Source organism: Pseudorasbora parva, chromosome 14, assembly GCF_024679245.1.
Source record: "Pseudorasbora parva isolate DD20220531a chromosome 14, ASM2467924v1, whole genome shotgun sequence".
NCBI classification, from domain to species: domain Eukaryota; kingdom Metazoa; phylum Chordata; class Actinopteri; order Cypriniformes; family Gobionidae; genus Pseudorasbora; species Pseudorasbora parva.
The window spans coordinates 34,352,746-34,369,605 of NC_090185.1; the positions used below are offsets into that span (position 1 = coordinate 34,352,746).

General features: G+C 37.6%; 1 protein-coding gene across 3 annotated transcripts in view; it reads right to left on the reverse strand.

The window, feature by feature from the left end:
- The window catches only part of grm7 (glutamate metabotropic receptor 7), a 354,975-nt gene extending 349,030 nt beyond the window's left edge, over window positions 1-5,945 (reverse strand). For 2 of the 3 annotated variants that reach the window (XM_067416302.1, XM_067416303.1), the window contains exon 1: window positions 4,740-5,945. In XM_067416302.1, the coding sequence (XP_067272403.1) occupies window positions 4,740-5,219 (480 nt within the window). In that variant the 5' untranslated portion in view covers window positions 5,220-5,945. The remainder of the gene's footprint in view (window positions 1-4,739) is intronic. The other variant, XM_067416304.1, reaches the window with a different exon arrangement.
- Window positions 5,946-16,860: the final 10,915 nt, after the last annotated feature.

Genomic DNA, 16,860 nt, shown 5'->3' on the forward strand with positions numbered 1-16,860 from the left:
TTATATAGCATTTTTTACAATACCGATTTACAGTGATAATAGGAAATTAAAGGAGAGGTTGTTTTGTCTGTACAGCAGCTCTAGAAAAAAAGTTATCCAGCTAAAGTAAGCTTCTGATTGATTCATTTCTGTTGTAAAAAATCAATCGTTATTTACTTTGGGGCCACTTTCAACTAAAACAGAAAACTTTTAATGTGTTCTGGCAGGTCATTAGCATGGCAACAGTGTTTGGTGGCTTGAGAATGCAAACTTTGAAAAGGGTTTTGAAATAGTTTCGAAACGATACCATTATCATCTTCAGGTAAACAAAAAAGTGAATCTGCCAGAATGGTGATTGTGGCATGCTGAGAGGCAGAGGGAGCGTGAGAACGAGCACCGCCGCACCACTCTCGTGTCTCACAGATGATCTCGGATGCATAAAAGGAGGGCCTGGACTTTAATATACCATGTTGTAAATGCCCATTTTTTAGGGGAAGCTAATAGCCTGACAAGCCAGACCCACATCAAGATGTTTGGTCTGGAAACTCACCATTGACAGCTCAATCCGAGGGGCGGGATAAACGGTTGTCTTTCAAACTCCCTCTGCACGCGATAGGATAGCGCTACAACCAACCAGAGCAACGAAGGTGAAACAGAGCTTGTTGATAGATTAAACATTCGCCGTATCCGGTCGGCAAAACTCAGAACACATCTTCCCTTTTTAAGAATGACTTCAGTGCCGTTCTTTGTTCTTTTCTCAGAGAAAAGCTTAACTCCAAGTCTTCCAGAGTCGCGGTCAAAGCTGATTCGAAAGACCGCCGTTCGCCAGTTTCTGTGTTTACTAGAAGCACGCAAACGCAACTCGGCCATCGTCATTATGGCCCCGCCCACCGACTCTATACACGATGTGATTGGCCCGGCAAGAGTTAGGCGAATACAGCTCAGAAGGGTATTGAGAGTTGCTAGACGACACTCGCGGGCAGATTAGATTTGCTGCTGCTAGGGTGCGTCTAGATTTCTAGGCTAGGAAGCTAACCTTTCTGTTTCCGTGCATGTATCTTGAAATGCAAATGAGCTGCTGCTCCCCCCACATCCAGAAGAGGGTGGAGCTTTTGTCTCGTATACTCTGCCAAAAACGAAAACATCGGTTTGGTTTTGATTATAATCTCACGCTCATGTGACATTGCAGTTCTTTACGATCATGAAAGTTCATTATCTGCATGCGTTTTAAAGCTATATCAGTTTAAACTTTTGATGCGTGGTTTTCTAAGCGCACACACCCGAATCGCGTGCACAGAAAGCTGGATGTCACACAGCGTGGCCTATGTGTCTTATTGTGTTTAAACTTTCAAATACACACAAAGTTATGTCAAAAACACTATCGGTCGTTCTTACACGAAACAAATGCAGAATTATTCTTGCCTATTGGAGATTCCCTAGTTATTATATTTTTAGTTTTTTGTACATTTGAATCAGTTTCACAATCAAAGCTGAGGTAAAGCATCTACGGGTGGATATTTTTAAATGTGTGCACAGGATGAATACGGTGATCGCTTTTAGGTCTGTTTCTCACACAAATCAATTGTTTGTCTTTGGAAAATATTATACTTTTTTAACTGTGTCTATAGTCGTACCTGCCTGTTATATCCTGTGTTTTATATTATATAATATACAAAAGAGTATGTTTAAGGGTGGTGCTGGGTTACGTGCTCAAACATGTTAAAAAAAGGATTTTAAATAAAAATATGCTGGATGATTCAATTGATAATCACACCACAACATATACAGTTAAACCAGATATAATGTTTACTAGTCAGTGAGGATAGCAAAATAAAGTAAACTGCAACATAATACACTCAAAAAATATTCATACATTGACTATCAGTAAAATTTATAAATTTGGGACCAAAATTATTCAGACACTTTGACCTGACTGTGTTTTGCTTAAGTGTTTTTTTTTTTTTTTTTTAATTGCTAACGTGACCTTTTACACCACTGAACAAAATGAATCATTGCTTGGTAATTGATTGACCTAAATTGATATAATCTATCTAATTGTGAACTTAAATGTAATAGCTGATTGGTTGGTTGTAAACCATTACATACATCTCTATCCAAGTTAACTGACCTTATCAAGATTAATTTGTTCTGACAGTTTAACTCTGAGTTCTTGGCATATTTTATTACCATTTTCTAAACTATAGTGAAGAAACTTAGACTGTGTAAACCCAGCCGGATCTGCCGGCAATTTGATTTCACACTGCAACACAGACTGGAAACCCGTACATTCGTTTCTACTGCTTCTGTTACACTTTTGCGGGAACCAATCACAGACTGACTTTTCCACCTGGTGCGCTATTGGCGGGTTTAACAAGGGCTGCGTCCGAAAACCTAGGCAGCTGACTCGTTGCCTCGCTGCCTTATTATCAGGCAATGGCGTGTAAGGCAGAGTTTTGTGCATGAAGGCACCTCACGAAACGATTTCGGACAGATTTCTGAGGCAGTGTTTAATGATCTACAGCAAAATAGAGAGAGCTTAGAACTAAACACATATTTAATTTCTCGCAAGAAATTACATCAGAAGTGAAAAATATTCGTAAAGAACATACATGTACACACAAACTGACCAGCAAACGCAACTTTCGGACGCCATCTTTTTTACCCCAGCTCAACTGTAACTGAATGGAAAGCACAGGATTGTGGGATATCAAAGGCAGTGAAGGACACATGTATGCTGCCTTCAAAAATCGATCAGATGAAGGGCTCTCAGGAGACAGGAAGTAAAGCTAACATTAGATTCGGATGTGGCTTGATACCTTCCTGCCTTCAAATGTGTCCTCTGAAGGCAGCATTTTACAGGTTTCGGACGCAGCCAAGATGACAGATAGAGAAGCGATGGGTCGTTGCCTGTTGATCACGCCTCTTGTAGTCTGATTGGTTGAAGGACTATCCAATTGCTTACAGAGCCATTCAAATAATGCTCGTTGATAACGCCTCTTGTGCAGTAGAAAATACAGAGCAGACTCCCCTGACCAGTGTTCAGTTTTAAATTGACAAGAATAAACTGTGATTATGTGAGAATTGTTAAGTGTCTAAATACATTTTATGGTGATAAAATTGCTATACCCATCGCAATGTCTGTGTATGATGCCTATGGGGCAGCCTACACATGCTAAATTACAGTGCCCTGTGCGTCAAAAAGTGATGCCCTGAGCAAGTGTCAATATGTGAAGAGTTGGGAGTGAGAATGTGTTGAATAAGCAGATATGTGCACTTATGTCATGTTAATGTATGAAGTTGTGTAGTTACAGTATACTTTTGAAACCAATTATTGTGTTGGCCCATTTATTTCCATTCCCGGTGTCTTGCTGTAAACACAATTTTTGCTTTTTTTTTTGTTTCCAAATTGAGCGACAAGTCAAAATCATTGACAGCAAGCCGCAAATAGACCTTGTAATGAAGCTGCAACATTCAAGTTTCACCACCTGGGATTGATGTTATCTTAAACTACCTGAGTGCAAGACCAAAAGAGAACCTTGTAAACAGAGCAACAACAACAAAAATGTATATATGGAGAAGAATGAGGTTTTCATGATCCTAGTAGACCAGTGGGATGTCATTAGCTGTGTTTATCTCTGATGCAGAACACAGATAAAGCTGAATAATCCCCTCACATCACTACAGGCAACTGTATAGACTGTTACCATTTTAATTGCCGCATCAGTAATCTCACTCTTCAGAACCAAGGGGCGGGACATAATTATCACTTCATATGCCATATTTTAACACGTTTACATGTTGGATACTGCAAGTAGTTAATTTAAGCCCATACAAGGATTGATTCTGACTAATTAGGCTGGGGAGTGTACATATTCTCATTTGTGGTTTACTGTACATTCCAAGTCATTTGTTTTCAGATCCTTCTCATGCTCCCGTTGTATCTGCCAAAACGCACGCCTTAAGATAATCGGAACTAATTTGCTAACATTGTGGGAACACAGAAGAGAATATTTATTTCATTGCAGGAATGGTGGGAAACCCTAACACAGGACCCAGTACCTTGTGATATCTATAGTGATTTGCCTCCAGAAAGCCACAATTAAATTTACAAATCCATTTGAATGAGCAAGCCACTTCACTGTAACGTTTTATCATTAAGCCTGGTGGGAACAGCAGGAGAGGATAGAACACCGAGAAATATAGAGAAAAAGTGTACTTTTGTACTCTATTGAATTGAATTTGTGTATTGTTTTATGCAATATAAAAATATGTTTAATATAATATTGTAATTTAATAATAAAGCACTTGAAATTTAAAATTGATTAAGATATACATAGGCTTTTTTTCATTTAATACAATTGTAAAACTAAAAAAAATACAAGGCTTAACGAGATTATAAACTAGAACTGAATATGACAGCAATAAAGATCTTTACAATTGCAAATAGAGAGTGAAAGACAAAGAAACCCTGTTAAAAGCCACTCTGTATGTGCGAAGAGTCGATGTCTGATCGATTCATATTGATTATGCCTAAAAAACTCCTCTGGCAACACAAATTATTACAAACGCATAACATGCTTTACACACCAACAACTGCCATTATTATGCTGACGTTAAGCAGCGCGGTGTTTTAAAGCATTATTGCTGTAAATCATTAATCATACGGGGTGAAATCCCATAAAGCTTGACGCAGGGACGGATTCCAGCACATGTGAGATCTATAGGGTAGCCTACTATTGGGCACTTGAGCTCAGACTCACCTGGAACAGTCGCAGTATATTTGCGACCATGATGGAGACGGAACTCGCCGAAGCCCCAATGACTCCCACCACCTTCTCGGGTTTGACAAACACCGGGGGCTCTCCGTTCGTACACCTCACATCCGACGTGTCTTTCTGTATGAGAGCTTGCACAAAAGTGAGCGACTGCTCCAAAGCGTACGTGTCTCGCGAACATGTGTCTAAAACCCGAGCGCCTAAAGTGATGTTGGGCAAAAGCTCGTCGTCGCTGTTGATTTGGTCCAAGGCATAAAGCATCGCCTCCAACCGGTGTATCCCGTTCTCCTTCTTGATATCTCCACACGGTTCCCCGGAGACCCCACGGGCATGGACCGGGAAAAGGCCACCCAGGGTCAAATCTCCCTCAATTCTGATGGAATGAGGAGCGTAAATTTCCTGCGAAAGTGTCACATCCACAAGCGCTTGAATTATCCAAAATACCCGCCATGGAAAGCAAGCCATGGTCTCCTAGTCGTTTGGAAAGAGGAAAAAGGCACTTTTCACAGTATTTACAGGCAAACACAAAGCGATTTGATCTTAATGACGACCATAGACCTTATCAAAGTAAGATTGATGTGGGAATACGTTGAGGTTTTCTCCAAAAACACCGCGCAAGAAGGATGCGTTATTCCTTGGGAAAGTGCGCATCGTATGTCGACGCTTGTTGCTTAGATATTCTGCATTGTTTCTTTTAATATAGAATAAGACGGAAAAACAAACTAGAATGCATACAGCACCTTTCTATGATGATTCTGTCCTTAAAACAGCACGCAAAACGGATTAAAGTGCAGCGATATTCGGCTAAAAAGCGTCCAATCCACGCCGATGTCATAACGCTGCTGTGAAACCATCTCCACTGAGTTGTAACCGTTATTTAATTTAATTTAATTTTTTTAAATGAAGGCGGCAAAAAGTTTTCTTTCGGAATAAAGCGTTGCGTATTTGGTCCGAGGAAAATGTTGCTGAAAATCGATGTCAGGTGAGATATCCGTAAAATCCTCCCCTCGCGTGAGGCTTTTCGCTTGGAGCAGGTTCTTGCTTATTACATTTGAGAGAAAGAAAGAAAGCTTAGGCGACAATACGTCTTTGGTCTTGCAAAAATCCTCACAAGAGACAAGAAGACAGCCCGCGAGCCTCCTCCTCTCTCTTTCGCTCTCCCTTTCTCTCTCTCTCCCTCTCCCTCTCTCTCTCTCCACCCAGAATCAAATATGGATTTGTCAAATGACTCAACGCACGATCGATGTCGTGTTACTCATCCTGGTCAGCCCTCAAAGAAAATACGCGAATAATGAAGCGATATAGTCATCATTACAGATAACGGATAGTCGTGAGGAAACCCGGGAGAGATATTGCAGTTGAGGTTTCCAACATAAGTTTCCAACCTCCGTTTAAAAGCGCAGGTAGTTAAATGCAGGTTTAACGTTAAATAATTCACTATACTTTTTTTTTGTTATAAAGACAGGCTTAGATGAGTGAACTCCTCATTCAGTTCCTCACTCATTCTGACCAAAATCACATGATGTTCACGACATTATTTCATTGATGTGGGCTAATATGGAATATGTTCCAGCTCTACAGACTCTCATTGTTGTTCCTGTTGAATGCAGCTACTGTGGCTGACAGAGGAAATGAATTCTGTCAACATCGATTCATGATTTTACCGCCCCACTACGATGCGCGCTCTCTCTCTCTCTCTCTCTCTCTCTCTCTCTCTCTCTCTCTCTCTCTCTCTCTCTCTCTCTCTCTCTCTCTCTCTCTCTCTCTCTCTCTCTCTCTCTCTCTCTCTCTCTCTCACACACGCGCGCGCGCCTGTCATTCTAATACGATGGGGAGGATGCAATGACTTGTATTGTTTTAAATTGAGCTAATGATGTGAAAAACACACGGACATATTCCATTTCCTGAAACAAACCTTCACACAAACCTTTGTGCATTTTTTTTTACGTTTTCATTGAGACATTTTATGCTTATTATTTAGTAGCCTATTATTGTTTATTATTTCCCTCGCAGGGGTAGTTGGCTAGTCCCTAAAATGCAAGTGTAAGTGGTTTTACTATCCTTGTGGGGACATTTGATCCATATCATAGATTATTTAAACTGTAGTTTTTCATTTGTCATGGAAGGATCTGGTATATATCTTTAACTTAAAAAAAAAATGTGGTAATACCTTTTTGGTTAAACTTTATTTTAAGGCGTTATTGTTACAGTGTAATTATATATTTAAGTACTGAGTAATATTAAAGGGGTGGTTGCATGCGATTTAACTTTTTTAACTTTAGTTAGTGTGTAATGTTGCTGCTTGAGCATAAACAGTATCTGCAAAGTTACAGCACTGAAAGTTCAATGCAAACGGAGATATCGTCTTTTTAAAGTTATGGCAGTTTATTGCCTACAAAAACGGCCGGTTTGGACTACAATGAGCTTCTTCCTGGGTTTGTGACATCATAAACCCTTGCTAGTCACCGCAGATGTGACTTCTGCCCGTAATGGTAATGCGCTTGGCGTTTCCATCAGTGGTGGAATGTAACGAAGTACAAATATTTTGTTACTTTACTTAAGTACATTTTTCACGTATCTGTACTTTACTTTAGTAGAATCAATAGTGCATATTTTTTACTTTTACTTCGTTACATTTTGCAGCAAATATTTTACTTTCTACTCCACTACATTTCTACAACGTTTCGTTACATTTTCGTTACATTTTCTGATCAGTTTCAGGGCTCGAGATTAAGGTTTGTTCTGATAATTAATGGATAATAATAGGCTAATGTATGAACTGACGGTTGCGCTGTTGACAATCGCGCAGCATCTCGAGGAGAAATTAAAAACAAACCAACGCCGCTCGTTCAGAGAAACTCAGTAACATACTGCAGTAAATATATTTAAAATGTGAAGGTTTTTATATTTTATAACATATAATAAAGTTAAAAAACATCACATGACACGACCAAGAGTGCTGTTTTCCTGAATACCATCACGAGTGAAAATGTGACACTGATTTCATGACAGTTCCATAAACAATTAATTCAAATTAGTCACTTACATTTTAGATGCAATATAAACTGCTTTTGTTCTTTTACAGCAGCGAAAATATTTCCAAGATCAGATCATATTTGCACATCAGAACCACAACGCATCTCACAGCAATAGTGTGTAAGTGAATGATTCAGTGTTTGAATGAATCGGTTGAATCAAAGATTCAATAACCTGTTCGTAAACGACTGCCTCAATCATGAATGAATCAGCCGTTTGAACGAACCGACTCAATGACTCACTCATTAAGACCTGCCGCCACCTACTGGTAGTTTAATTTCATATTTAAAAATTCTTTCCAACGTTTCTTATTGTATTAAAAATATATAGTTAAAACAATCTCATAACATTATTTAATACAGTTGTAATTTGTCAGTGTAAATTATTTAATTTAACAACCATATAGCGTTATTGTAATTTAATGTATTGATCAAATTTAAGAATATAAAAGGAAAGCTGAATTATATCCTACATTTAAGATAAATATGAAGATTTAAATACATCAAAGCTGATGAAAATGTTACTTCTGAATATTGATATTTAACTCTGCAGATCACCCTGATATCGTGAGTCAGAATGTAAACTGGGCAACAGATGATACGCACAATTAGCCTACATTAACCCAAAACTAACTTAATTAAAACACTACAGCCCATACCGTTTTCTTCTTTTTAATTATTAGAATATCGACATTAAGAGAATAAATTGTTATACAAGTACTTTTACTTTTACAGTTTTTCTCAATTGCTAAAACACTATTTCTGAAACCTTGCTCCATTTTCTGAAACCATTAAACACAAAACCTCCTCTTCAAGCACTATTCACAAATCCTCTGACTTCTCTTGCAAAATGAAACTTTCGCCTCAAAACAGTTTTACCTGTGTTCAAAATCAAACACTGCTCTCAAATCATAAACAAAGTGATCAAAATGATAAACACTATCAAGCAATCAGTAAACAATACAGCAAAAAATAGAAAACACATTGTTCAAAACAGTTCTCAGGCAGAAGTACATTTTTAATCTTAAAACAAATTTCATATTTTTCTGTCATTGTCTTGTGATGAATGAAAACATGTTTCATCATAGTAGCTCAAAATTGATCAGAAATTATTACTAGTCGGCTTTGCTTTGCAATTTTTTGTTCTTCCTCTTGCTTGTAGCCCTATTTTTACCAACTCATTCTCATGAAATGCATATACATCACAAATTGTATATATTGTGCGATTTATACGGCACAATTATTTTTTATGTGCATATGATTTGCATTGTCACCCCATTGGGTAGGTTGAGTTGTTTGGAGTACGTGCACATAACACAATATAAAGTACATATCATATGCACACGAAAACTGCATAACATATGCTCATAAAAACTCATTTTGGCATATAAATCGCACGATAAATACAATTTGTGCTATAGATATGCATTTTCATTAGATTAGGCTGATTTTTACAGTACTGTACTCTGCATCTCACAAGCTTGTTCTTTGTTGATATGAAACTGCAACCAGTCAAAATCTATTGAGCAGTCAGTAGCCTACTGTAAACAAATGGAAAGCAACATGTTCAGGGCAATACGATTTGTTAATTGTACAGTATACAGCCTACAATGCACTGTACTTATATTGGTTGTCTCATCATTTGAAACAGGTTAAATCAGTTTTGAGTGGTTGTGTTCATTAAATGACATTGTGTTCTCTATTTGTATTTGATTGTTGCCACTTGTGTTAACCCGTATGAATGGCATGTACATTAGAGAGCAGAATGTGTCTTGACAATGAGAATGTGTTTAGAGATTTGCTGAAAAGTCTAAGTGAGATCTGCAAATTGTGTTTTATGATGTGAAATGGTTTAAGGTATTGACAACAGACTGCACAATTAGCTAAATGAGTTCAGGCAACTGAGAAATTTGTTCAGCCGATGGGTTTTAGTGTTTTAGCAATTGAGAAAAACTGTAATACTAAAAGTACATTTAAAATCAAGTATTTTTGTACTTTTACTTAAGTAGGATTGTCGTTGAAGTACTTCTACTTTTATTTAAGTAAATATGGCTCTGGTTATTTGTACTTTTACTTAAGTACTGAGATTCAGTTCTTCCTCCACCACTGGTTTCCGGACAACCTGTGCTTGGCACTACAGCCAATTAAAATACATGAAACTACATTTGGCCATCTAACCAATCTAAGACCACTGCGTTTTTCGGAGGGAGAGGCTTCATAGAAGCAGGAAGCAAACAAGCCGTTCAAAGGACAGTGGAGACGGTGTGAAAAGAAGCTAAAATATTAGAAAGATACAGCATTTAAAGGGGTACTTCAGCTCTGGGAAGATGAATCTGTATTTAAACTGGGTCATCAATGCAGTAGAAATGTGAAATTATTTTTGAATTTGGTGTCTTCTAGACTGAGAAAAGACAGAAAATGTATTTTTGTCCCATGGGGATGAAAGACTACAATTCCCAGAATGCTTCGCTGCCCTGTGCCATTCCCCAACGCCACCAACTTGATTACAGTGACTGAGTTAGAGAAGACACTACAATTAAAAACTGAACGTGTCTGTTCAATATAATGAGTGAGTCACCGCGCGAGTATCACAGCACTGAGCACTAACTGCAGGAGTGATGAGAGCTGAGGTAATCGCGACTACACTCGCGGCATACATTCACAACGCGAGTTCAGTCTGGCGCGCTTCAGTTCATGCCTTTACAAGCTTAACTTTCATAGAAATTAATTTGAGAAGTTAAAAGACTTACATTGCACACCATAGCTCCGTTTAAATGAGTGCCTGCCAGCTGAGCTCTCCCTGCAAGCTGAGTGTTACCTCCCATCCCCCATGCGCGAGTTCAAAACATGCGGAAATGGCTCCCTCTGCTGGCTGTAGTCTTTAGCCTTTGGGCAAACATTCCTCCTATGATGCAAAAATCGTCAATTTGCATCATAGGAGGAATTTTTCTAGAAATAAAATGCATAAATCTCTTGTCTCAGGGAGATATGAGGGGGGAAAGCACAATAATTTGAATATACTCCAGGGTTTCTACTGATACAAAGCCATATGCTAATCGCTGAAGTAACCCTTTAAAAAAAAAAATAAGTATCAAGACATGTTATACTGCGCCCCATAAACCCAACCAAGCCTTAAAAAAAAAAAAAAAAAAAAAAAATGGAACCACCCACCCCAAATTGAACTACATGTACTTACTATAAGGTTAGGGTTTGGTTGAGGGTTAGTTGCATGCAATTATATAATTGACTGTAAGTATATGTAATGTAACAAGGACACTGTAAAATAAAATAAAAAGTTAAACAAAAATATGTTTTAACCATTCACCACACTCTCATGGCAATTTATTAACTATTTTACATTTTTGCAAACTAATTTGTATGAATGTGTACAGTTTTGCGTAGCCAGACCTTCAGGCTGACTGACAGGTCTGGAATCTTTCCAAGAACAGCTCAAGAGTTTGTTTGACTAACATCACCCAATCACGGTTTGGATCGCCCAGTAAGTGGTTTGACTGACATGTAATGCAAGCAATCACAGTACGCTTTGTTCCGCCTCCTGTTTAGTGGTGTGAAAATGTAAAGCTTATGTCCCTTACAGACTGCCATGCAGTTATAATTCATAAATTAAAGAATGTGCAAGTTTACTCCAACAATAGAGCCGTGAAATTCACATACCTTTGAAAATCAGCGTTTTGTTGATCCTGGTAAGCGCTCATTGTCACATTTGTGAACACAATGGCTTTCTTCTTCCACGAGAGGGTTTGTTGTTCAGGGCATTTGTATAGGTGGAGCGTTAAAGGAACTGAGTGTAAGAAATGTATTTCAATTAATCATAAAATGGCCCTGATATGTAACTAGACATTAAAGGGGTGATGAATTGATAAATCAACTTTCCCTTGAGCTTTTGATATATAAGAGATCATGATAATATAAGAATTTCCTGTAAGTTTCAGCAGCAGCAAGGGTGCAACACACTTATGTGAGTAAAACGTGTTTTTGTATGTAATAGTATTGCATTGTTATAGATCGTTTTGCTTATGTGTACGTGTAGAGCTTAACAGGGCATACCTTTCGCACGCTGGACTCAGAGACGTATGGGCCAGGGCTCTCAAAGCCCGGCAGGACGATGAATCTCATTATATTCCGTTCTTTTTCTGCAATTCTCTCTCTCGAGTTGACATCTGAAGGGCGGCGCGCTGAACGTGTATGTGCGTGCACGCGGTTCTCGTTTATTCTCGAATCATTCTGGGTTCCGCTTCTCCCTCAATCTCTCTTCTCCGTCGTGAACTGACAGAGGAGCTTAAGCTCATTAAATATGCAAATATTATCCAATCCTAGCCATTACTTCCAAGTCTCCAGTACATCACGCCCACCACAACCCAGCGTTTTGGAGAGAGCCTCAAAACCAGTGTAGAAAATAGCCTATTACTTATTAGTTTTTGAATGTAAAAACACACGAACATTATTAGTTGACCTCAGACAACAGTATATATATATATTTTAAAGCCAGTTCATGACACCTTTAAGAAATCATGGTAATTTAAAATATTTATATCACTGACAGTAGTACTGGCGAGGATATTGTCATTTAAAAGTTGTTGTTGCAGCCCTTAACTGATGTTGATGTTGACATTTGGTTTTGGCCTGAAGCTCCACCCTCCACCTATCCTTCCTTTAAAGAATGCAACACATATGTCTTGCAGATATCCTGTAGCATTCAACCAATCAGAAGACGACTTTGAAACCACTAATTTTCAGAGAGGTGTCATATGCATTAGATGTTCAGTCAAACATCTGTGGGCGTGACGTCTGAGGCTGAAACTAAACATTTCCCATACAAACAACTTACACCCCACTAGGGTTTAGTGGTGGACATTCATGCATACTTTTTGTTCAAATCACCACCTCGTTTTGTCACGAGATCAATTTCAACTTCGAGGACATTCTCAAAGAATGGCTTTGTCAGATGTAACACACTTCTGGGGAAAGCTTTGTCTTGCAACAACAAATTGACAAGTTGTTGTCCACAATGAATTAATTTTGTGACCTGTGAAGGCATGTCAAGGACTGAGGCGAAAAGTTTACTCGCCCAAAGAGACAAACGTGAAGAAACATGACTGATGAGGATTATTTATGAGATCTAGTAGCATTGTTGACTGTGTTTCACCAGTCAAAGGTATAAGACAGCATATAGATTCATATTTGTATGCTGAAGCAGTCTAGTACAATTCAGTGAGGGACGTATATCCAGTTTTCATGTATTCACCATGTTAACCTTGTATTCCTATTTGCTATGCTAATCTATTGTCGTGCATCTGAAAAGATATGAATATTGGAATTAACTTTCTAGACATATTGAAGAAAATATTCAAGATACTCTGTCGGATACCAAGTCTCTTGAGAACAAGCGATAACAACACTTCAAGTAAAACACTGTATTACATTGATTATGTGACATTTATTAGACCCAATGAGCTGCAGACATGTCCTTCCCTTTGTGTCCTTGTTATTTTAATAACCATATCTTTCAGACAGCTGTATTGATTTTTGAAGTTTTCAACACTTTTATGAAAATGTTAATAGTCAGGCAGCTTTAGATTTGATGCTTGTTGATTTGATCAATAGAAAAAGGCTTGTTGATGAAAGTAGGGTTGCACAATTAATTGTATTTTAATTGTGATAATGATTTTTGCTTCTCTCGATAAATAAAATAGTTTTTTTTTATTTGTCTTGAAAATTTATTTTTACTTTGACATTTCTGTCTTGCATGGGTAAAATAAACAATTAACATGTTCAGAAAACAATTTGCCCATCCACTTATCATTGTAAAATATTAATCAACAAATTAGGATGGATGCTGACATTATGGAAAAAAATATAAAAAAATATAATAAATAAATAAACAAACAAACAAACAAAAATCTTGATTATATGGAAGAGCAAACAGGTGGTATGGAGGAAAAGATTTTCAATACATTTTACAAAAAACAAACAATTACACAGTAAGAAGTTTTTATCCAAAGTGACTTATAATATAGAAGAACACAAGCATTTGTGTTCCCCAGAGAAAATGTTGTATAGACTCCATAGACTGTAAAAAGATTTGGACGTAGACTGTCCATGGCATCACCCGTAGGTTTCTGAAGAGCATTTTTTAAACCTAATGCCAGCCGTATTAATAATAATAAAAAATAAAATAAAAAAATAAAATAAAATAAAAGTAATTAAATACATGTATAAATAAATAAATAAATAAATAAATAAATAAATGCTGAAATACATAGATAAATGAATAAAGTAAATATTGAAATAAATAAATGCAGATATGCATAAATTAATAAATACATAAATAATTTTGACAAAAGTATTTTAAAGACTTTTTTAATTGTGCTTTTTTTTGTATCATTTGGGTTATACTATAATTTTTCTACATTTATTTATTTTTACATTTATTTATGTGTCTTTATGTTAATAAGGTTGTAACGATGAGTCAACAGAGTGGGGATCCAAATGCAATTTTATTTAGACAGCAGTTCACAATCAAAGTCCAGAGTTCAGGCAAGATCATAATCCGTGTAGGCAGTCCAAACAAACAAACAAACACAACACAACAAGGCAGGGAACGTAGGCAAAAGAGCAGTCCAGAAACAGGCGGTGATCGAAAACCAAGAGACATGAAACCATGACAGAACGCTCAGAATTGTAGTGATTACACTTTACAAGACTTCGCCGTGAATAGCAGAGTGAACAAGGTTTATATATATACTGCGGTGATGAGGCTAATGGCACACAGGTGTAAACAATGATTGCTGATGAGTCAGGGCAAAGGATTATGGGAAATGAAGTCTGGAATGGGGATAACTATTGAGGTAAGGGAGCCCTCTGGTGGCGATCAGAAGGAGCCCCAGAGGCCTGATTTGTGACAAAGGTAGGCGTTCCTAACCTCTCTCAATGCAGGATTGGTCAATAGGCATACCAGTCAGAACCATTTCTTTGGAACAAAGGCGAGATATTTAGTCTTCTTTTTTGACTAAGTCATGGTAAATCATGCTAGAACATGGTAAATCCTGGTAATTCATACTAAAACATGGTAAATCAAGCTAAAATGTATTTATTTATTTATTTTATTTATATATATTTTTATTATTATTATTATTTATTCATTTATTTAATTCTGCATTTATTTATACTTAAAGGTGCACTATGCAACTTTCCGTCCACTGGAGGACGCCTATTCTAAACAAAGGCGTAGTTTGATGACACCAAGTGTGAGCGCAGTATCTTGGGACATGAGATCTTCACCTCACAGCCGGTGGAAAATAGGACTCGGACAGAAATCATGTTCATGCATGCGGTTATTAATTTTACTGTAGTATAAAGCAGAGCAGGAGCGTGTGTTGTGGAGCTGAGCACAGCTGGAGCGATTATTAAACACACACGGCTCGCAAGCACCGGGAATTTTATCATGACGGGACGGGACACATTCACCGGGCGCTTCCGGTTATTTCCTGTCTTCCGGTTATGATTATAATCATATAATCCGGTAATGCAGCTCTGTTTATCATATAAGATACATTTAAGTGTGTTGAAAATGATGTTATGACGTTACTCTGTGCGTTCACTTGTTCACACTGCTAAGAGTAAAGCGCTTCGGCCAAATAAAACCCAAAACCGAGGGTAGCGTGACGAAATTGACAGGCCACTTCCTCAGACACAATGCTGAAACGGTCCTTAGTTAAAATAGCAATTTTCTCACAATTTACAAATTGTTGGAAACATTTGGGATATTGTAGGTACTCAAGTGAACAAAATATGTAACACTAGTGTTTTTTGGATATTTTACTGCAAAAATACTACATAGTGCACCTTTAAGTAATTTATCATCCTTAGTTGCCATCTTGGGTGGAGCTGAGGTGCCTGGCCGGCCACGCTCTTCATTATGCAGAACTTTAAGGCTTAATTCCCCCAAGAAACTTTGTGCTCACTCTTTTGCAAAACTTTTGCAAAAGAACACAAAGGCATTTAGATACATTTTTTCCCCCTCACCATGTCCATTTATGGACTTTATTGAGAAATGTTGTTGTCCTTTACATAACTGCCTCCAGAAACACTAACAAATAGTTATACATCATCAGATCATAGGCCCTGCCCACTGGCATTCAGACACTTAACGTCTGACAGTTGCCCACACCGGTTGTAAGCATTGCATTAAAATCAAAGATGGAGTAAAATCAAGTATGGTGTTCCTAATAATCCTTTAGGTAAGTGTATTATATATTAGGGCAGTCACGATTTCTTGATTACATTTGAGTACTCGATCCATGATCCTCATTATTAGACCGTTTTCTAAGGCCGCACAATAGGCTATATTAAGACTGTTTAAAAACCATACTATAGTGCTGTTGTGAATTTACAATTGCTGTGATTCAATTAAATAAATATATGCCCTGCGGCTGCAGGTTTAATATTTATTTACATGCGTGTCGGTTACGTGCGTCTCCGTTCTGCTCCACATGAACTATTATCATTTACATACATGGAGCGTCTAAAACTCCATCTCTGAATATGCTGTGAGTTTGGTTTGCTTATAATGTTCATCTGGGAATGCAATGTGCGTCATTTCATCAGATTTGTAATGTAAATAATTTATAATATTAAGGCCGCACTGGGGAACATATCAGTATGTTTCTAAATATACAAAATGTTCATAGAGATTTCAAAATAAAAGTCTAAACCCTCGCTGCTACTTTGCATGTTTTGATGTCCACATATTCTTGTTCAAGAAATCAGTTAATTGTTCTTGATACATTATTTGAACCAAATATATTGCCTCATTGTTATGATAATATGTATTTTAAAGTCCTTTTTAATGGCTACTGTGTGTGTGTGTGTGTGTGTGTGTGTGTGTGTGTGTGTGTGTGTGTGTGTGTGTGTGTGTGTGTGTGTGTGTGTGTGTGTGTGTGTGTGTGTGTGTGTGTATGGCCACACAACATAAAAGGGGCACTATGCAGTTAACTCCCCCACCTCCCACTGGATAATGCATCACATTTGTCTTTAAACAGAGACTATAG